At 41.2% G+C, this 22021-nt stretch overlaps 1 protein-coding gene across 1 annotated transcript in view; it reads left to right on the top strand.

Moving 5' to 3' along the window:
* LOC122558798 (host cell factor 1-like) overlaps positions 1-22021 on the top strand; it is a 117392-nt gene that overhangs the window by 11353 nt on the left and 84018 nt on the right. Inside the window, exon 2 of the mRNA XM_043707576.1 lies at positions 11272-11420. Within this exon, the coding sequence (XP_043563511.1) occupies positions 11272-11420 (149 nt within the window). The remainder of the gene's footprint in view (positions 1-11271; positions 11421-22021) is intronic.

Raw genomic sequence — 22021 nt, 5'->3', positions numbered from 1 at the left:
AAATCCTCCAACCATGGTAACATCCTTGTAAATGGTTTATTGTAGCTAGTGTAAATAGAAATACGTTAAATTCACTGAAGAGTGGCATCTGTGAAGCTTGACACATCAGGAGGAGGCCACATTGGATCATCCAGTCAGTACCTCTTGCTGTAGATGGGGTTGCAAATATATTTTGCTCTGATGTTGACTTAGCAATTATTGAAGACTGGGGTTTAGCAGTTTCTTCTCCTCCCATTTGGGAATTATCCAACACCAATCACAACTGGATATGGTAGGACTGCAGAGCTTTGATCTGGTCCTTGAACTACAAGATTGTTTAGCTCTGTTAGCAAGTATTGAGAAGATCTGTAGCTCAGTGAGTGAACCTTCTGGGTGTAGGTTAGCACGCTGAGCTGGAAGGTTCATTTTCAGACATGTTGTCACCGTATTAGGTAACATCTTCAGTGAGCCTCCGGACGAAGCACTGCTCATGTTTCCTACTTTCTATTTATATGTTTGGGTTCCCTTGGGTTGTGATGTCATTTCCTGTGGTGACATCATTTCCGGTGGTGATGTCATTTCCTGTTCTTTTTTTTTAAGGGGGTGATAAATGGAGTCCAAGTCAATGTGTGTGTTGATAGAGTTCCGTTTGGAATGTCATGCTTCCAGGAATTCTCGTGCGTGTCTCTGTTTGGCTTGTCCTAGGATGGATGTGTTGTCCCAGTCGAAGTGGCATCCTTCCTTATCTGTATGTAAGGATATGAGTGAGAGAAGGCCGTGTTGTTTTGTGGCTAGTTCATGTTCATGTATAGTAGTGGCTAGTTTTCTGCCGTTGTCCAATATAGTGTTTGTTACAGTTCTTGCACGGTATTTTGTAAGTGACATTAGTTTTGCTTGTTGTCTGTAAAGGGTCTTTCAAGTTCATTAGCTGCTCTAATATTGAACTACAGAAGCTATCATCCCAATGTCCACAGATGAAGCTGCATCAGAACATTATTTAAACGAGCCACACACACTGCAGCACAGAGGAACTACGCAGAGAAAAATCACCTATACAATGTATTCAAAAAGAACGGGTACCTAATGAACACAGTCTGCCGATTTCTCAGCAACAAACTCAAACAAGCAGACAAAACGCGTCCAGAAACCCTAGCCGCTCTCCCCACCATTCAAAGACATCTCGGAAATGACTGCCAGACTCCTCCGACCCCTCGGCATCATGGTAACCCACAAACCCACTAACACACTATAACAGCAGTTAATGAACTTGAAAGACCCTATACAGACAACAAGCAAAACTAATGTCATTTACAAAATACCATGCAAGAACTGTGACAAACAGGCAGAATACCAGCCACCAGGATATATGACCATCAACTAGCCATAAAACGACAGGACCCTCTCTCACTAGTATCTTGACATACAGATAAGACTGAGACGACACATCCATCATAGGACAAGCCAAACAGAGAGAGACACAAGAATTCCTAGAAGCATGGCATTCCAACTGGAACTCTATCAATAATCACATTGACTTGGACCCCATTTACCACCCTCTGAGGAAAAAAAGAACCGTAGGAAATGCCGTTGCCAGCGGAAAGGAAATCTAAACATATAAATAGAAAGCAGGAAACATGAGCAGTGCTTCATCCGGAGGCACACGGAAGATGTTACCTAGTATGGTGACAAAAAGTCTGAAAATGAACCTTCCAGCTCAGCGAGCAAACCTATACTCTGTGCTTAGCTCTGTCTGTAGCATGATGCCTCAGCTACTTGCCATCTATTTAGTGCTCTGTAGCTTCAGAAATGGTGACGATGTTGTTACTGGACTATTAATCAAGGTCCAGACTAACAATCTAGCGATATGAGTTCACATTCATGTATAGTAGTTGGTGTCCTTCTATTTTAATTAACTAAGTAAGAATGTAGCATCAGTAATGATGAACACAAAAGAGCTAAATTGGTTAATGATGACCCATTAGAGAGGGAAATTACTCTGTCCTATGTCTCATGCAACAATGTGATTGATTTTAACTGTCACTTTTTAAAATATATTCAAGAAGGCAGCCCACCAACCAGCTTAAGAAATTGAAGATAAATGTTGGCTTTGCCAGTGAACTTTTATTTTACAAATGAAAAGTTTGTAATATGCGCTTTAGTGTGCAGGTAATTGTAGAGCATTCTTATGTAGACAGTCTCACTGTGCAAATTTGTGGAGAAAGTCTTAAGCCCCTTTGCCTGCACAGAATCATAATTGGTTGTTACTGGGGTTGTTTACATTATTGTCACCTACAATAGAACCCAAACTAAAATATTGCCTTTGCTGTTTGTTCAAGTCGTTTCCCCTTCTAGTACCAGTACTGTTACAAGTACCCTAGAGTTTCAAGTAGATACAGTCTTTTGTCTAACCTTCATTGCACTGACCTTGACTGTTCTTAACCCTCATTTTTGGGGAGGTGGGAAAGAGCTAGGTTCATCCAATTATCTGTTGAACTAATATGATTATTTAAGTTGTCATTGTGTCAGAATGTTATGGTTTAGATCTCACTAGAATTGAGCATTTATTTATCTGACACTGTTTCCTGCATTCTTGTGTGCATAGTCACGCATGAAGAACAATTCAGTGTGCTAGCTACACTCTGAATAAGATGGCTGCTCGTGTGTAAAAGGAATACTGCATTTGTTTATTTTAAACAGTGTTTGTCTTTCAGCCAGCAGGATAACCGAGCTAAGATATGCAGCTCTTAGCAAATAATACTAGAAAATATCTTTGGTCGCAGTTCATGTTTGATCTTACTTTGGACAGTCAGTTCAGACCTTCGAAAGAAAAAGGAGACATTAACTGGTTTGATTTTGTTGGACTTGGTTATCATTTTCCTTTTTTTAAAATTCTGGTTTTGGCATGTCAAGAATAAAATAATCTTGAAACCTGAAGGCATCATCACCATGCTTCAGTTTGTAACTTGATTATCATTGTATTGTGGTAGGTGGTGAATCTGGATGGGTCTTGGAATTTTTTTTGTTCAACCTAGCAATTCCTACGTTATCTACAAAAGAAATTGCAGTTAGTTTTGCTTTTCAATCATCATAGTTGTCAAGGACAAGTTAGACTTGAATTTATATTTCAGCTTACAATTGTATTTTCCCCATCTTCACTTTGTGTAATTCACCTCTTGCATTTGATATAAATGGGCGTCTAAAAGGTATTTGATAAGCTGTAACATAAGATTTGAAAGTCTTGAAAATCAGGAATTAAATGGATAATGACGGTGTAGACACAATAATGGCTAAGTGGACATTACCTTTAGTTATGGTTAAAAATAAAGTTGCCATTATCTTACTAGACCATAGGGCTTCTCTCTCATTTAGAAAGAGATGACTGGTGGTATTACAACCGGAGGGTTGTCATAACCTTGGGCAAGATTTATAAGGAGTGTCCTTCATGGTGCTGAGAGTTATGAATCCTGCAGCGTGTTAACTAACCACCTGTCTGCCCATAGCTGGAACACCATCTACAAGGCACTAGTCAGGAGTGTGATGGAATGCTCCCTACTTGTGTAGTTCTAACAACACGTGAGAAGCTTGACACCATTCAGGACAAAGTAACCCAGTTGATTGGCAATGCATGTACAAACAATCAGTCCCTCGACCATAGACGTTCAGCAGCAGCAGCAGCAGTATGTACCTTGTACAAGATGCACAGCAAAAATTCACCAAGGCTCCTAAATCTGCACCTACTAAAAGGATAAGGGAAGCAGGTCCATGGGAGCACTACCACCTGCAAGTTCTTCAGTATACAGGTCAGTAAGGGTGGAAATCTGATACAGGAAAGGAGCCGTCACTTTATTGGGAGTTTTCTACAGGCCTCCTAATAGCAACAGAGACAGAAGAGGCAGATTGTGAGACACACATTGGGAGGCAGATTTTGGAAAGGTGCAGAAGTAACAGGGTTGTTGTCATGGGTGACTTTAACTCCCCTAGTATTGATTGGAACCTCCGTAGTTCAAATAGTTTGGATGGAGCAGCTTTTGTCAGGCATGTCTAGGAAAGATTCCTGACTTGATATGTAGATAGGCTGACTAGAGGGGAGGCCATATTGGATTTGGTGCTCAGCAGTAAACAGGCCAGGTGTCAGATATTTCGGGAATAGTGACCACAACTCCCTAATCTTTACTATAGCCATGGAGAGGGATAGGAGCAGACGGTATGGGAAAATATATAATTGGGGCAGGAGGAATTACAATGCTATTAGGCAAGAACTGGGGCACCTAAATTGGGAACAGATGTTATTGGGGAAATGCATGACAGAAATGTGAACGTTGTTTAGGGAGCACCTACTGATAGTGGGATAAACCTATCCAGCACTGAGGCAAGGAGAGGGTGGTAGGATGAATGAACCTTGGATGACTAGGTTTATGGAACATTTAAGTAAGCTTCCTTCTTCCTCTTGACTAAGGTTAGGATGCAAGGATTAGACAGGACCCTAGAGGGTTGCAAGGTAGCCAGGAAGGAGCGGAAGAATGGATATTGGAGAGCTAGAAGGGGCATGAAAAACCCTTGGGTCAGATAAAGGAAAAACCTAAGGCAATCTGCACTTATGTGAGGAACAAGTGGATGGCCAGAGTGAGGGTAGGGCCGATCAGAAATAGCAAAGGGAACTTGTATCTGGATTCAGAGGAGGTAGGGAAGATCCTTATTCACTAGTGAGACGGGCCTTGTCATTTGTGAGGGCAGCGTGAAACAGGCTGATGTTAAGAAGGAAGATGTACTGAAAGTTTGAAAAATATAAGGATAGATAAGTTCCCCTCGAGCTGGGATATATCCAAAGTTACTACGGGAAGTGAGGGAAGAGATTGCTGCGCCTTTGGAGATGATCCGCACTGTCCACTGGAATTGTGCCAGATGATTGGAGGGTGGCAACTATTATCATCTTGTTCAAGAAAGGGAATAGGGATAACCATGGGAATTACAGACTAGTCAGTCTTATGTCAGTGGTGGGCAAAGTATTGGAGAGGGTTGAGAGTCAAAATTTAAGTTTACTTGGAAAAGCATATTATGGTTAGAGCAAGTCAGCATGGGGCAGGCCATGCCTCACAAGCCTTATTGAATTTTTTGAGTATGTGACAAAACGCATTGAAAGTAGAGCAGTGGATGTGGTGTATATGAATTTTAGCAAGGTGTTTGATAAGTTTGGTAGACACATTCAGAAAGTGAGGAAGCATGGAATATAGGGAAATATGGCTGTGTGGACACAGAATTGGCTGGGCCATAGAAGACAGAGGTTGGTAGTAGATGGAAAGTACGTTCAACCTGGAGCTCGGTGACCACTGGTGTTCCGCAGGGATCTGTTCTGGAACCACTGCTCTTTGTGATTTTTATAAATGACTTGGGTGAGGAAGTGAAAGTGTGGGTTAGTAAGTTTCCCAATGACATGAAGGTTGGTGGAGTGGTGGATAATGTGGAGGGCTGTTGTAGGTTGCAACATTGACTGGATGCAGAACTGGGCTGATAAGTAGCAAATGGAGTTCAACCTGGAAAAGTATGAAGTCATTCATTTTTGGAAGGTCGAATTTGAGTAGAGGATTAAAGGTAGCATTCATGGCAGTGTGGCGGTACCGAGGGATCTTGGGGTCCAGGTCTCTAGATACCTCGAAATTGCCACCCAAGTTGATAGGGTTGTTAAGAAGGCGTATGGTGTGTTGGCTTTCATTAGTAGAGGGACTGAGTTTAAGAGCTGCGAGGTTTTCCTACAGCTCTGTAAAGATCTGGTTCGACCACACTTGGAATACTGTGTTCAGTTCTGGTTGCTTCGTTATAGGATGGATGTGGAAGCTTTAGAGGGGGTGCAGAGAAGATTTACCAGGACGCTGCCTGACTGGAGGGCATGTCTTATGAAGAAAGGTTGAGAGCTTGGGGTTTATTGATTTAGAGCAAAGAAGGATGGGAGGTGATTTGATAGATGTGTACAAGATGATGAGAGGCAGAGATAAGAGTGAATTTTTCCCAGGGCAAAAATGGCTATCACAAGGGGGCATAATTTTAAGGTGATTGGAGGAAGGTATTGGGGAGATGTCAGAGGTCGGTTTTTTACACAGAGTGGTGGGTACGTGGAATGCACTGCCAGCAGTGGTAGTAGCGTCAGATACATTAGGGACATTTAAGCCACTCTTGGATAGGCCCATGGATGATAGTGAAATATAGTGTATGTAGCTTAGTTTGATCTTTTGAGTAGGATGGAAGGTCAGCACAATATTGAGGGACGAAGGGCTTACACTATACTGTTCTATGTTCTCCAAACCACTCAGCATCCTGATTTGGAAATATATCGTTCAGGAAGTGTTACTGGGTGAAAATCCTGGAACTCCCTCCTTAACAACAATGTGACTCCAGGGCTTCAGTAGATCAAGAAGACAGTTCATTAACTCCTTCTCATAGGAACATTCTAAAGAAGAGTTCTGAGGAAGGGTTACCAGACTCTGATTTATCTTCGCAGATGCGGTCAGGCCTGCTGAATTTTTCCAGCAACTTCTGTTTTTGCTTATGATTTACAGCACCCACAGTTCTTTTGGTTTTTATTTGAATTTTTTGAACCCTGTTTCTCTCTCGACAATGCTACCAGACCTGCTGAGTTTCTTTTGCATTTCGTATTTTCATGTCACCTTTCCAGTTTCCTCAGTATTTTGCTTTTATTTGAGTAATTTACAGATGTCACGGGAATAAAAACCGAGAAGAGTGTGTTAGTTTGATTGGATTATTTCTGTCTGATTTTTAACCGTACAGGTATATTTGTTATTCTGTGCTCCTTGGGGTATCTAAGAAAGATTAATATGGCCAGTTCCTTAAAAGAATATGCATAAACCATAAATACCAGCCCTAATACAAAATCTATTCTAAAGGTTCCTGGAATGAGAAATGGAAAAATATTGCCTTCTGTTCAATGGAAGGTTGAGATTTAAGAGTTTGGCCTTTTTGAATTGTTGCTTTCCCTGGAGGAGATTTGCAGTTTCAGCAGAACGTAATTTTGTATTTTCCTACCAGCTGTTTTCAGTTAGAACTTTCCTCCGATTACTCCATATGTGCAAAACATAAGCACATGTTTCTGCATATTCACCACTTTACCCCGTCACTCAGTGTGTGTCATCCTTTTAACATTGCAGCGAGCTAGAGCATTCCGAAACCTTTGTAGAGTCGTGGCTTCTGTCCTTCGCCAAATTTCGCTGTTTAACCATTTTGGGAAAGCAAATCTTAGCAGGATTTATACACTTAATGGTAAGGTCCTAGGGAGTGTTGCTGAACAAAGAGACCTTGGCGTGCAGGTTCATAGCTCCTTGAAAGTGGAGTCGCAGGTAGATAGGATAGTGAAGAAGGCGTTTGGTATGCTTTCCTTTATTGGTCTGTGTATTGAGAACAGGAGTCGGGAGGTCATGTTGCAGCTGTACAGGACATTGGTTAGGCCACTGTTGAAATATTGCATGAAATTCTGGTCTCCTTCCTATCAGAAAGATGTTGTGAAACTTGAAAGGGTTCAGAAAAGATTTACAAGGATGTTGCCTGGGTTGGAGGATTTGAGCTACAGGGAGAGGCTGAACAGGCTGGGTCTGTTTTCCCTGGAGCATCGGAGGCTGAGGGGTGACCTTACAGTGGTTTACAAAATTGAGGGGCATGGATAGGGTAAATAGGCAAAGTCTTTTCCTTGGGGTCAGGAGGGCATAGGTTTAGGGTGAGAGGGGAAAGACATAAAAGAGACCTAAGGGGCAACTTTTTCACGCAGAGGGTGGTACGTGTATGGAATGAGCTGCCAGAGGAAGTGGTGGAGACTGGTACAATTGCAACATTTAAGAAGCATTTGGATGGGTATATGAATAGGAAGGGTTTAGAGGGATATGGGCCGGGTGGTGGTAGGTGGGACTAGATTGGGTTGGGATATCTGGTTGGCATGGACAGGTTGACCCGAAGGATCTGTTTCCATGCTGTACATCTCTATGGCTGCCATGTAGACCAACCGTGTAGAATTCTCTCCCTAAACTCCTCTGCTGCCCTTTGCCAATGCCTTTGTCCTGATACCTTCTTGTGTCCTTGGTGTCAATTTTTTTTTTTACAATTTGTTAATGGTTATTGGGTTATTTTACTACATTAAAAGTTAGAAAATAAAAAGCATTGAGAAAAGAAATAAGAGTAATTCTCCCTGAATATAATTTATTTTAAATATGACACAATCATTGTCCCATGATAGCTTGAAATAACAGTTCAAGAAGTAAGACTGTTTTTCTTGTGATGAAATTATTTTGTTTAATGCATTGCCATTGGTGATGGTGTATCACATGCAAATTGAATTATGTCATTTTCTAATCATGAGAATTAGTTTTGCACCATAACTTTTTTCCCAAATAAATTATTGAAATCGGCATCTTCAACTTTCTTCCCACAGCAACAAAGCAGTAGTTTTGTTTTGTTGAGACAAACAAAGTGGAAGGTTTCAGATTTTGGAGAAGATTTGTAACTCAGTCATGATAAGGTTGTAAGTTTGCTCACTGAGCTGGTGGATTTGTTCTCAGACGTTTCATCACCATCGAGGCAACCTCATCTATGAGCCTCTGGTGAAGCAGGAATAGCAAGCAGGACAGAACACCAACACTTTGCCGGAGACTTACTGATGATGTTACCTAGCATGATGACAAAACGTCTGAGAACAAATCCACCCCTCAGCAAGCAAACTTACAACCTGAAAATGGAAAGTAGTCAAATGTTAAACTCTATTCGTCAAATGTAATCTTTTTAACATGTGACCTGACTAATGATACCTGTGGTTCTATTTGTGACACCAATTACGGTTTTTCTACTTGTATCACTTTAGACTTCAGAGTTAAGATCAATGTAATCTATTTATAATAGATCCCTATGATCTTTTCTTACAGTATTTTGTTCTACTACTTGAAATTTGAGTTGCAGTTGAGAACAGAAAGGTTTGGGAAACACTAAGTTTGTTTTCACCAACAGTCACCTTGTCAGTGAACCAAACTTCCTTAATCGCAGCATGTCTAATTTTAGGGTAAAAGGCATGGGGGAGTTGTTTTACTGATAAAGGAGTATCTCATAGTTGTATTGAGGGAGGATACATCAGAGGACTTGTGCAGCAAGGCAATGTAGAACTCGGGATTAGGAAAGGTGAAATTGCAATGCTGGGGTATTCTATAGGTCTCCCAACAGCCAGTGGGAGATGGAGGAGAAAATATGTAGATAGATGATGGAAAGACATAAAAACAGCAGGGTTGCTGTGGTGGTGGTTTTAACTTTCTTGATATTGATTGGGACTGACTACGTGCTAGGGGCTTGGATGTGGCAGAATCTGTAAGAACCATTCAGGAGGGATTCTTGACACAATAGGTAAAGTCCAACCAGGGATGGGATTATACTGGACCTAGTTTTGGGAATTGAGCCTGACCAAATGAGCGACCTTTCAGTGGAGGAGTATTTTCAAGAGTTTTAATATACTCACCGATAAGGATAACAGGAGTCCTCGGGTGAATGTGTTAAACTGGGGGAAAGTGACCTATAACAATTTTGGGCAGGAACTGGAGAATGTTGATTGGAGGCAGCTGTTTGAGGGTAAATCCACATCGGACATGGGAGTATTTCAAACAGCAGTCGATGGGAGTTCAGGATAGGTACGTTCGTGTGAGAATGAAAGACAGGTACGGCAAGTTACGTGAACCTTGGATGAGAAAGGAAAACAAAACATATGTAGGATGGGAACTGATGAAGCCCTTGAAGTATATAAGGAAAATAGGAAAGAACTTAAACAAGGAATTTAAAAGGCTAAAAGGGGTGAGGAAAAGTTATTAAACAGAACTAAGGAGAATCTCAAGGCTTTTTATACATAAATAAAAAGAAAGAGGATAGCCAAGGAAAGGGTTGGTCCACTCAAGGACAAATCTGTGTGTGGAACCAGAAGAGGTAGGTGAGGTCCTAAATGAATGCTTTGTGTTAGTATTCACCAAAGAGAAGGAATTGGTGGAGCATGATCTCAAGGAAGGAAGTGTTGAGTTTCTAAGCCAAGTTGCTGTTAAAAAGGAAGAGGTGTTGTCCGTCTTAAAAGGTAGATAAACTCCTTGGGCCCTGATGAGATCTATTCTAGAATATTGAGAGAGAGACAAGAAAACAAATTTCTGGAGCATTGACACCCACCTTTGTATCCTCTTTGGCCACAGGTGAGGTCCCAGAAGATCAGTTGGAGGCATGGGCAGAAAAATGGCAGATGGAGTTTAATCCTGACAAATGTGAGGTGATGCATTTTGGCAGGTCAAGTACAGGTGAAAGTTATACAGTGAAACAAGGGCAGAACCCTTAGGAGTATTGATTTACACATTCAGTGTGATCATGGATGATCATCTGATTCAGTCCCCTCTTCCTGCTTTCTCCCCATTCCACTTGATTGGTTTAACCCAAGGAGCTTATGACTAACTACTTCTTGAAAACATCTGAGAATTTCACAGGCTCAGCACACTCTGGGTGAAGAAATTTCTCCACCTCTCAGTCCTAAATGGCCTACCCCATATCCTAAACTGTGACCCCTAGTTCTGGGCTCCCCTAGTCATTGGGAACATCCCACCTTTGCACGTGAGCACATGCAGACTCACAATTAATCTCTCAACCTCCACCGGGGTTTGCTGATACAGTAATCCATGTCAAAATTAACATGTCAAAAGCACTTTTTTTAAAAAAGATATTTTAGAGCTGGCAATGGCTGAGTTGCAACTCACTTGCCTAAGAGTCAAAAGATTCAAGATCTGTTAAGGATTTGAACTCAAAAATGTGCTAATGGACAATACACAGCAAAGTTGACGGAACATCACTTTGTCTGAGGAGCCATCTTTCAAATGAGATGTTTAACCTGGGCCCCATCTGTAAGCTTGGGTCGGAGTAAAAGATCGTATGACAGCATTCCAAAGAAGCACCGGGAAATATCTCTGATGTTCTGGCCAATGCTTTTACCTTCTTCAACAAATTACATTATTTGGTCATTATCAAATTGCTATTTGCAGGGGTTTGCTGTGTGCACATTGTCTTGCTGTGTTCCTTATGCACGGCAGCTGAACTTGCAAGGGCGTACTTCACTGGCTGGGAAGCACTTTGAGAAATCTAGTGACCATGAGAGCACCTCATCAACACCAGTCTATTCTGTGTTTACTGTGATAAAGTACTATATATGTACAAGCAATAGGCCTTATTTTGTACATTGATATTGGGATAGAATAGAGAAATGTCACTTTCTATCTTTTTGCCTGCTTTTAGCAACCAATCAGTGGTTCATTCCAGCGGTGAGGGGGGACATTCCTGCAGGCTGCGCAGCCTATGGATTCGTATGCGATGGGACTCGACTGTTGGTGTTCGGTGGCATGGTGGAGTATGGAAAATACAGCAATGAGCTCTATGAGCTACAGGTAATGTAATGCATGTGAAATGTTTTGAGACATCCTAAGCCGACATATATATCTTCCATTTATATATGAATAAATTTTTCTTTGTTAACGGCTGATATCACCTAATGTTTATAACATAAATTAACTCTCTGCAAGAGCACAGTTTTCCTTTGGGGAACCAGTAGGAATTTGCGCTTTCAGCAGTGGTTGTCTCCGGTGTCCTCTTTCCCCTGGCTGTAGATCTCCCTAGGTCATCTTTGGTCTTTTTCACATAAACCATCTTTGTAGCAAAAGGTACCTTTGATAGAGAGTGTTTTGCTCGCAGTTACTGTGGCAGTTGGCCGCGCTCTCTGGCTAACTCAAAATGCCGGCTTCTTTATACCTCAAACGTCGGATCATCTCGTTGGTTTGATATTGGCAAAACAGTAAAATTCAAATTCGATTGGGTTTTAGTATCTTGGGGCATAATTTAAACTGGTTAAATTCGAACTGTTGTGAAAACATAGTCACCAAAACTCAGGTACTTGTTTCGTAGCCAAATAGTTTCAATTTTCCAGTACACTGAGACCACTAGTCAGTCACATGGTGCCTGCAAGCTCTGTGTAAAACTGTTTTCACACTCCCTTAAAGGTACAGTATACACAGTCAACTTCATAATACCTCTCCCCTTAAGAAAAATAATGAAATGTTGGCTTTTATTTTTCTTAACCCCATTACAATGAAATACATAAGACATTAATCTAAGTTCATATTAATTTCTGCACACACATATATAACATTGGTATCGGTTGAATCCTATCTGTACCTTATCCATTAAATCCACAATAACGCATCTGCTATCACAATTGTTATGATCCGCAACATGTACAATTTGTAAATTCAAAATCTGCAACATAAGACTCCAACAAAATAGTCTTATATTCTTCTCTTTAAATCATTCCAAGAATGTAAGAGGATTGTGATCCATGTATGCAACTGTCTCCGACACATTGTTTGTCACACAAATGCTATAAGTCTAATACCAAACTCAATAATTCTGTTGCGATGGTAGAGTGTTATGACGCGGGGTAAACCCTCCTGCTTAATTTAAACCAGCAACATAGAAACGGTTTATCCTGTACAGTCATCTATGAAAATTTGTTCAACCAAAAACTATTTAAAGTAAAAATTAATAACTTTATTTCTTGAAGTATAACAGAGAATAATTAACTCACAACCATTTACAACTCCCTCCTCTGACGTATTTTGTACTTTCCCTTCTATAATACTAGTCAGTTCTCCTCACAACTGTTCAATTTTTCTGTCTTGTACCCCCCCCCCCACCTAAAGCATTGGATTGTGTCATTGGCTTTTAAGATTGTTAATATACTCAATTCAAACTTAATTGGAGTTTGGTATTTTTGGGGGTATAATTTAAACTGATCGGCCAAAGTAGAATCTGTTTTGATGTTTCCAGGCAATTAGCTACTGAACCACAGTATACAATATAATGTTACATTATATCTTGTTCCGAACATTTGGTGCTATCAGGTAGTTCTGCTAGCTTTTAACTCTCTTTAACAGTACAGTACATCCACATCTTCATAGCATAGTATGGGTGTTGAGTTTCTTTAAAGAGTAACCAACTGGCTGTTCCATTTCATCATCACCTTCTTGTAGCAGTACAGCACCAACACCAATGTTGCAAGCATCGATTGCAACTTTGAAGGGTTTCAAAAAATTTGGTGTAGCTAAAACTGGCACTAAACTGCTGAAGTTTGGAACAAACTTCCGGTTGCAATCCGCGCAGTCCTAGATTACCTTTGTCTTTGCATTTCTTGCGGTCAACCTTCCATACCGATGTTATGTCCCAAGAACGTCACCTCTGCTTTCACAAATGTTTTTTTATTACCAGTTTTGCTTCTCTTAATCGTTCAAAGAGCTCTGCCAACTGTAACGTGATCTTTCCATGACTCACTAAAGATCACTACATAGTCCAGATAGACTGCACAGTTTGTTAACCCAGCCATAACTCTGTTCATGAGTCTTTGGAATGTGGCTGGTGCATTCTTCATTCCAAAGGTCACCTCTTTGAATTGATATAGCCCATTTGGGGTTACAAACACAGAAATTTCTTCGGCTTTCTCTGATAAAGGGACTTGCCAATAACTATGCAGTAAGTCCAACTTTGTGATGTAACTGACTTGACCAACTTTTTCTATGCAGTCCTCTGATTGTGGTATTGGGTATGAGTCTGATTTTATTATGGCATTGACCCTCCAATAGTTCACACAAAATCGTTGAGTCCCGTCAGGTTTAGGAATGAAGACAATCGGCGAGCTCCACTCGCTCTGACTCGGTTTGATTATATCTTTGAGCATTGCATCACTCCTTTCTGGACATGTGTAGCTTTGAAAGGATTAAGCCTGTGGGGGGTATTGTTTTTGTCAGAACAGCATTCCCTACTTTTACCTCATGCACAATAGCATTAGTCCTCCCCATCTTATTTCTGCATATGTCCTCGTACTGCTGCAACAAACGTTCAGCTGTGTACTTTGCTCCTGAGGCAGCAAGTTCACTAAATTATTCCACTCCTTAAGGACCACCTCATTGTTTAACGTATTTTGAGGCACATCAAACTCCACAGCATCTGGATGTGATTACTCACTCTGTAGGGTAGTAATGAACACCTGTTTCTCCAGTTCCTCCTCTCTGCTATTAATAAGGTATCAACATATTCACAAGACCTACCCAGTGCAGTTTTTTCCTATCCGGCATCTTTACCAGATAGTTTACATGACTCAGCGTTTTCTAAATTTGATAGGGACTGCTAAACCTAGCTTTGAAGGGAACTCCTACCACTGGTAACGATACTAATTCGTCATCCCCACGGGAAAACATCCAAATTTTATTTATCTGTCACTTGCTTCATTATACACTGTGTCCTCAGGTGCTGTTTAGCCCTCTCACATACATCTGGGTGGCACGGTGGCTCAGTGCTTATCACTGCTGCCTCCCAGCACCATGGTCCCAGGTTCAATTCCAGCCTCTGGTGATTGTCTGTGTGGAGTTTGCACATTTTCCCCGTGTCTGCATGGGTTTCCTCCAGGTGCTCCAGTTTCCTTCCACAGTCCAAAGATGTGCGGGTCAACTGAATTGGCCGTGCTAAATTACCCATAACATTAGGTGCATTAGTTAGAGGGAAATGGGTGTGGGTGGGTTACTCTTCGGAGGGTCGGTGTGGACTGGTTGGGCCAAAGGGCCTGTTCCCACACTGTAGGTAATCTAATCTAATATGTGCTGGATTTGAAGTATTGTATGCCTAAGCTATCCATGACTTCGTTAAACAATCAAATTAGACACTTGGTCTGACTGAATCTCTCTGGGTAGCCCATACCGCATGAAGAAAGCTACCAACTCCTCTACCACCCTTTTTTTGCCTTAATACTCTGTAATGGAATTGCCTCCAGAAATCTGGTAGATACATCCATTATGGTTAGCGAGTACTGGTTCCCACTTTTACTTCTCAGGAGGGGACCTAAACAGTCAATCACAACCCGCATGAAAGATTCTCTGAATGTAGGAATTGGCAACAAAGATGTTGGTTTTATTACTGCCTTTGGCTTACCTAACACTTGGCATGTATGGCAACAGTTAGCCACGCCCATGTGCATTCCAGGCCAATAGAAATGCTTTTGTACCTTAGTCTGAGTCTTCATACACTTAGGTGACCTCCTACTGGAAATTCATATGCTACCCATAACACTTCCTGCCTGTATGCTACTGGCAAAACTTTTTTGTGCACTTCTGCCCGTTTCTCCTCTTCTCTAACCTGCTGCGGTCTCCATTTCCGTCTTAGGATTCTATGTTTAAGATAAGCTTCAGGAATATTCTCTGACTCCTTTTCTGAGTATGCATCAACATATATATCTTTTATTGTCTAATCTTTCTGTTGTAAGTCCATTAGCTTTTCAGGACTAAATACCTGACCCTCTGCCTGTTCAGGATTTTCCTGTACCATTATGTCAAATGGGGTATCCACTAACTAAACTTCAACTCCTTCATTTTTTTCTTTAGTTTTTGCTTTGTGCTGTATGGTAGTGGGATCTTGTAACTGCACAATCTGGGAAAATTCCAAGGTATTTTTCTTTTAACTCCTCAGTTCCCTGGTCTTTTGGCTTCTCCACAGCCAGGGTTGTCACTACCATCTTGGATCCTACTAAATCATTCCTAAGAACAAACTATGTTCCTGGAACTGACACTCTGTCAATCACTCCCACTGTTTCTTCCCCAGTCTTGAGTTGGCACTCCAACCTGATCTTATATGGACAGAAATTTAGCATTCCCCTATCAGACAAATTACCACTCTCTCTGGTAACAGGTCCAAAAGAATGCAAGTGTATTCATCTCTTATTATTAGAGACTGACTAGGTCCTTTATCTCTCAAAATTATGACTTCTTTCCCTTCCCCTCTTCTTTCTGAGTAAACTTGACCCACCGAGGCTAATTCTTTATGAAGAGCAGGCACAAACTCCATTCCCAGCCCCTGCCTAGGCTCTCTGCTGCAGCTCCTCTACCTTTCTTGGGGTTTCCTTTACTACTTTCACTAATGCCACAGGTTTAGCTTCTTTTACCATGCCTTTTCCCACAGAGCCTTTCTTTAACGACCAGCACTGTGTCTTTGCATGTCCCACTTTGCCACAGTGGAAACACCTGAGGCCTTTCACCTCCTTTCCACCCTCTTGGGCTTCTTTTTTAACCTGTGGTAAACAATTACCAGTGTTGTCTACTCTTTGTTTTGTAGTGTAGGATCTCCCCTTCTCCCAATTTCTATCCCTCACAGGATGAAATTCTTGCTGGAAACTAAACTTTGCCTTATGCATCAATATATATTCATCTGTCATCTGTGCTGCATTTCTCACTTCTTGAACTTTTCATTCATCCACATGAATTCTTACCATCTCTGGAACTGAGTTTGTGGGAAAAGATCTGCCACCCTGCCTGCCCATAGCATGCCCACACATAACACAGGAAATCAAACCTATCCAAATCATTCAAAAAACACCCAGAATACCTCCGTATTGACCAAATAAGCTGATAAGAGACTCGCAGACAAGGGAATACACTTCCCAAGGCAAACTAACAATAAGTTTCCTGGACCCGGTGAACACAGCTGTCCCAAAACCCCAAGGGCAGTGTCATAACCCAGTGATACCAGAGCCGCACACAGGACAGATCAGATGGAGAGGCACTAGAATACCTTGCTCACAGGATAGAAACAATGGAAACACCTTACTGTTTCAAAAGATTTGGAGACACCAGTGTTAGACTGGGGTGTACAATGTTAAAAATCACACAACACCAGGTTATAGTCCAACAGGTTTATTTGGAAGCACTAGCTTTTTGAGCATTGCTCCTTCATTAGGTGGACCTGCTGAAGGAGGTCCTGTTCCCTGGATGCTGCCTGACCTGCTGTGCTGTTCTAGCAATAAAGTTTCAACTTTGATCTCCAGCATCTGCAGACCTCACTTTCTCCTGCTGAAGGAGCAGTGCTGCAAAAGCTAGTGCTTCCAAATAAACCTGTTGGACTATAACCTGGTGTTGTGATTTTTTTTAAACTTTGCAAGTAGGCGAGAATCTCTCTTTTGAAACAAAGAGAGCTGGAATCTCCTCATCCCATCAAGAACTCATTGGTGCTGGCAGGATGTTACATTGTATTGACAATCAGGACATTCTTCTGAACTGTTTTTCAATTATCATCAAATTTTCAAATTAATTTTCAAATACATTGTATTTTTCCCCATTTTAATTAACCTTATTGTACAAGATTCCTATAAAACCTGGCTTGATTCTCCACTCGAGGAAGAGATTTTCTGCTACCTGGACAGACTGTCTGTGCTGTTTCAGCTTAATAAATTTCTCTTCAGCAATATCACCATACTAATTAAGTGTTTGTTCACTTCAATCTGTATTTTGTGATCTCTGCTTTATTGGGCTAATTTCTCCGACCAGAGTTTTTAAACTCCTCCAGCAGAATGATCTCTCTTAGAACCTAATAGGTCTTATCTATTTTAAGGCTCACACTCATTTATCAAAAGTACTATGTTTAATTCTTTCAAACTCAACATGAGTCTGACCTGGTTCCTCCTGTGTTTCTGAACTGCTGTCTATACGCTTCTGGTACCAATTCATAAGCACTTAAAGTAGCCTGTTTGACATCTTCGTAATCTCTTGATCCCTCATCTGACAGTGCTGCAAATACCTCTCTAGCTCTGCCTACCAGCTTAGTCTGAACTAGCATTACCCAAAAGTCCATCTGCCTAGCCAATTTTTCCAGTTGAAATAAAGAAAGCTTCGACATCTTTCTCATCAAAATGTAGCAGTGTTTTAACATATTTGTATGTATCATTACCTTCTCTCTTCATCTCCATCCTGTTAACTTGACTTTCCTGACTAATTTGCAACTTCTGAAGTTCATATTCTCTCTCGCGCGCTCTCTCTCTCTCTTTTTCTCTCTCTCTCTCTCTCTCTCTCTCCCTTTCTTTATCTTCTAACTCCATTTTTCTCAATTCTGCACTTGTCTGTTTCTCTGACACACCTAATGATTGACTAACTCCCTTACAATTTCAGCTTTACTTTTGTCCCTGGTTAAACCCAATTCTAACCTCTTTGTTAATTCCAAAAGTATAGTCTTTCTCTGTCCTTCTAAACTTCCATGGCAAATTTGGGAATCATCTTCAAACCATAGAACTACTTTAACAATTTTAAGAGCCATTTCTATCACTTTTAATTTCAGTTACTCATGGTTGGTTAAATTAAACAAATTCTCTCAACTGCGTTTTATTTAAAGATCTAGGACCCTAATCAGCAAGTATTTAAATCTGCTAGGATCTTTCATACCCCAAATCTGTCCAAATCTCAGCGTGGATCTGTCTAAACCTGTCCAAATCAAGGACCCCAGCCCCAAAACTATTACAACACAGCGGTGAACCCCTCTGTTAATTAAACCAAACACCCCAGAAAAGCTCACCTTGCCTCGTAATCTAATAAAGTATGTGACAGAGAACTCTGAAATTCCACTGTTTAAAGAAAAATATCAATTTATTCCTTTAACTCTAAAAGTGAACATTAAGCAACAACTATTTACAACTCTCAGCCTCCTTTTCTCCTGACTGCTTGTTATTTGCCTCCAACTCTATAACAATATACTGTTCCAATAACCACCCGCATTAAAATTACATAAATGTAATTTTCAAAACCAGACAGCAGCGGTAGACTGTTGTCCTCCCTCTGGCTGTAGATCTCCTTGGATCATCGGTCTTTTGCTGCAAAGATGTTTCATGTGAAAAAGGTACCTTTGATCGTGTTTTGCTCGCAGTTACTTTGGCGATGGCAGTTGGCAACTCTGGCTAACTCTCAAAATGCCGGCTTCTTTATATCCCAAGCATCAGATTGTCTCATTGGTTTGATGTTGGCAAAACAGTAAAATTCAAATTCGATTTGGTTTTAGTGCTTTGGGGCATAATTTAAACTGGTTAAATTCGAACTGTTGTGAAAACATAGCAACCAAAACTCAGGTATTTGTTTCATAGCCAAATGTTACATATTTTCAATTTCCTAGTACACTGAGACTGCTAGTCAGTCACATGACTGGCGCTGCAAGCTCTCAGTGCAAAACCACTTTCTTTCACACTCTTAAAGGTACCACACATGCCTTCAACTTCATAGCAAACTGATCTTCCTATTTGTTTTTTTTAATTTGGTTTCCACCACCCCTTCCCTGCTTAAAGTTTGGGAGACATTGAGACTTTTTGTAGGAGCTTGCTGTGTCCAAATTGTCTTGCTGTGTTGCTTATACACACAGTCTGTAATTGAAAGGGAGTACATTACTTCATTGGCTGTGGGGGAAAAAATGTTTCTCCATCTGCTATTGTTCATCTGACAAAAGACTAGAGATTGAGCCTGAGGTTGAGTAGTACACAGATTGATTATATGTAGCTACTGAGTCATTAGGCAAGTTTATCTTTATTGGTAAGTTCTTTGTATGTGTTCAGTGAAATATTCACAACCTTTTACTTCCAACCTAAGTTTTTTTTTTCTGTTTTTTGTGTTTTGGGGCTTGTTTCACATGAAGGCTCTTCAGCCAAATATTACCATCGCTGTAATACCTTATCCAAGCTCTTGCATTCCAGGACATGTTTACCAAAATAAAGTTATTGAACTCCTGGAGCTTTTAGCACGTTCACACTGTTCTGGTAAAAACAAATTTGCTGTGACCTAGACTGAATAAATCGTAGAAATCATACAGTATAGAAGAGGCCCTTTAGCCCATTGAGACTGTACTGCCAAAACTGCACTAAATCTACAGTAGTCCCATTTTATCCATCTAGGCAAATAGCCTTGATTATTATGCCATTGCAAGTGTTCATCCAAGTATTTAACTACTCTCTTAATCTCCCTGCCACTTTCAGGGAATTGTGGACACACACCCCAAGATTCTTCTGAGTTTCCTAGTATTCTAGCATTCTTCAAGTTCTATCTTATCTGATGCCTTCTTCCAAAGTGTATTACCTCACACCTATCAGGATTAAATTCCATCTGCCATTGATTTGCCCATCTGACCAGTCTGTTTATATTCTCCAGCCATCTAACACCACCTCTCTCCCTGACAACCATCCAGCCAATCTTAATGTCAAACTTAGTATATAAAATATATCATGAGCAATAAAGTACCCTGCAGTGATCCCTTGCACACATGCGCTTCCAGTCACACAACCAATCTTCGATCACTGTTCTGTCTCCTCCCACTAAGCCAATTTTGGATCCAACTTTCCAAGTTACCCTGGATGCCATGTGCTTTAACCTTTATTTATTAGTCTATTATGTGGGATCTTGCCAAAGGCCTTGCTGAAATTCTTATAAACTACAACTGCATTATCCTCATCCAAACACTTGATCACTTCCTCAGAAAATTCCAGCATGACCTTTTTTTTTTCTGAGAAAGCCATACTGCCTATCCCTGATCAAACTTTGTCTCTCTAAATGGAGATTTAATTCTCTCCTTCAGAATTTTCTTCAATACTTTTCCTACCACTAATGTGCAATTCGCTGGTCTGCATTATTTCTATCACCTTTCATGAAAAGTGGAATCATGTTAGTCATCCTCCAGGCCTCTGGCACCTTCTCTGGATCTTGTCTTTTTTTCTCAATAGCTGAAGGGTGTGGTGCTGGGAAAGCACAGCCGGTCAGGCAGCATCTGGAGAGCAGGAGAATCTACATTCAAGCAAAAGCCCTTCATCAGGATAGAGGCTCATTCCTGATGAAAGGCTTGTGCCAGAAACGTTGATTCTCCTGCCACCTAATGGGCTTTGCAGCATCACCCTCTTGACACTGATCTCCAGCATCTGCAGTTCTCACTTTCTCCCTTTTGTTTACAATAGAAGCAATTTTTTAAAAAAACAAAAAGACATTGGACTCTTTGCAATGACTTTCTAATGACATGATTAATTTAAGCATTTTGATGTGGAGCTATAAACTTTAAATCAGCTAATGTTATTTGTCTATTGTCCTGAAGTTTTCAGTGACCAGAATACTTCCTTAGGGACATTGCGTTCACAGGAATAGAGCACAGGAAATTTTCTCTCTTGAAGATTTTGGGAGGCGGATGGAGGAGAACCAGCTCTGAGATCAGAAATTTCTGGCTGTTTGAACAGTAATTCATTTGTCCAAGAACAACAGGTTATTCCAGAGTATTAGGCTCTGCAGTAGTGTAGTAGATACATGCATAGGTCTTCAGTCTTGTTCAAAATTTAATAGTGTTATTGTACATTTAGTTTAAATGTTTAGCATTCCATGGGACATTAATTACATTTTGCCTGCTCAAAGAGTAATGATCTAGGCTAGATATAATTCCACTCAGCAGGTAGTCACTCTGCATAACTGCTCAGTCTTTTTGGCACAAGTCCCACACGGACTCCAGACTTTAAACCAGTAGAGTTCAGACCCGAACAGGACAAACAGTACAGACTACAGATTCAAAAACACCAGCAACAGTTCTCCTTCAAGATCCTCCACTCCACGCTTGCAGCAATGTGCCGGCACCTAACCTCTCAACAGTCCGCCCTGCCTCAGCTGAGGGCCGCACTTTCTCAAATTTGCAAAGGACCCACTCTGTACTACATCCTCAGGAGAATTCATACTCTCAACAAACAGTATTTCAATTCCATCTCAAACATCAAAAACTGTAAGTACAACAAACTTTTATCTACCCACCTCCATAACCAGCGCACCTCAAACATTCCAGAAGATTTCCCTGGCCACGGAAACACCATTAGCCATGCGGCTGATGCAGCTACCACCACGACGCTGATTGATGATGTCACTTCTGCCCCCATCATGGCCACTCCCACAGCCACTTCCAGCCCTCACATCATCGCCGATGCCACACCCTCAGTGACTTCCGCCACCCCTACTGCCATGTCTGCCACCACCTCCGCCCCCACCTGCGCCACTCACCTGCATTCTGCTGACACGCCCCCCACAGACCCCACTGTCACTATCCCCACCCCCCAGAACCCCGAGGGGAGCACTACCCCTGCTCATGACTCCACCCCCATTCCCCCCACCATCACACCCACTCCAGG

This window comes from Chiloscyllium plagiosum, chromosome 18, assembly GCF_004010195.1.
Source record: "Chiloscyllium plagiosum isolate BGI_BamShark_2017 chromosome 18, ASM401019v2, whole genome shotgun sequence".
Taxonomy (NCBI): Eukaryota; Metazoa; Chordata; class Chondrichthyes; order Orectolobiformes; family Hemiscylliidae; genus Chiloscyllium; species Chiloscyllium plagiosum.
The sequence above is the reverse complement of the archived record's forward strand: the minus strand, read 5'-3'. Positions and strand labels throughout refer to the sequence as shown.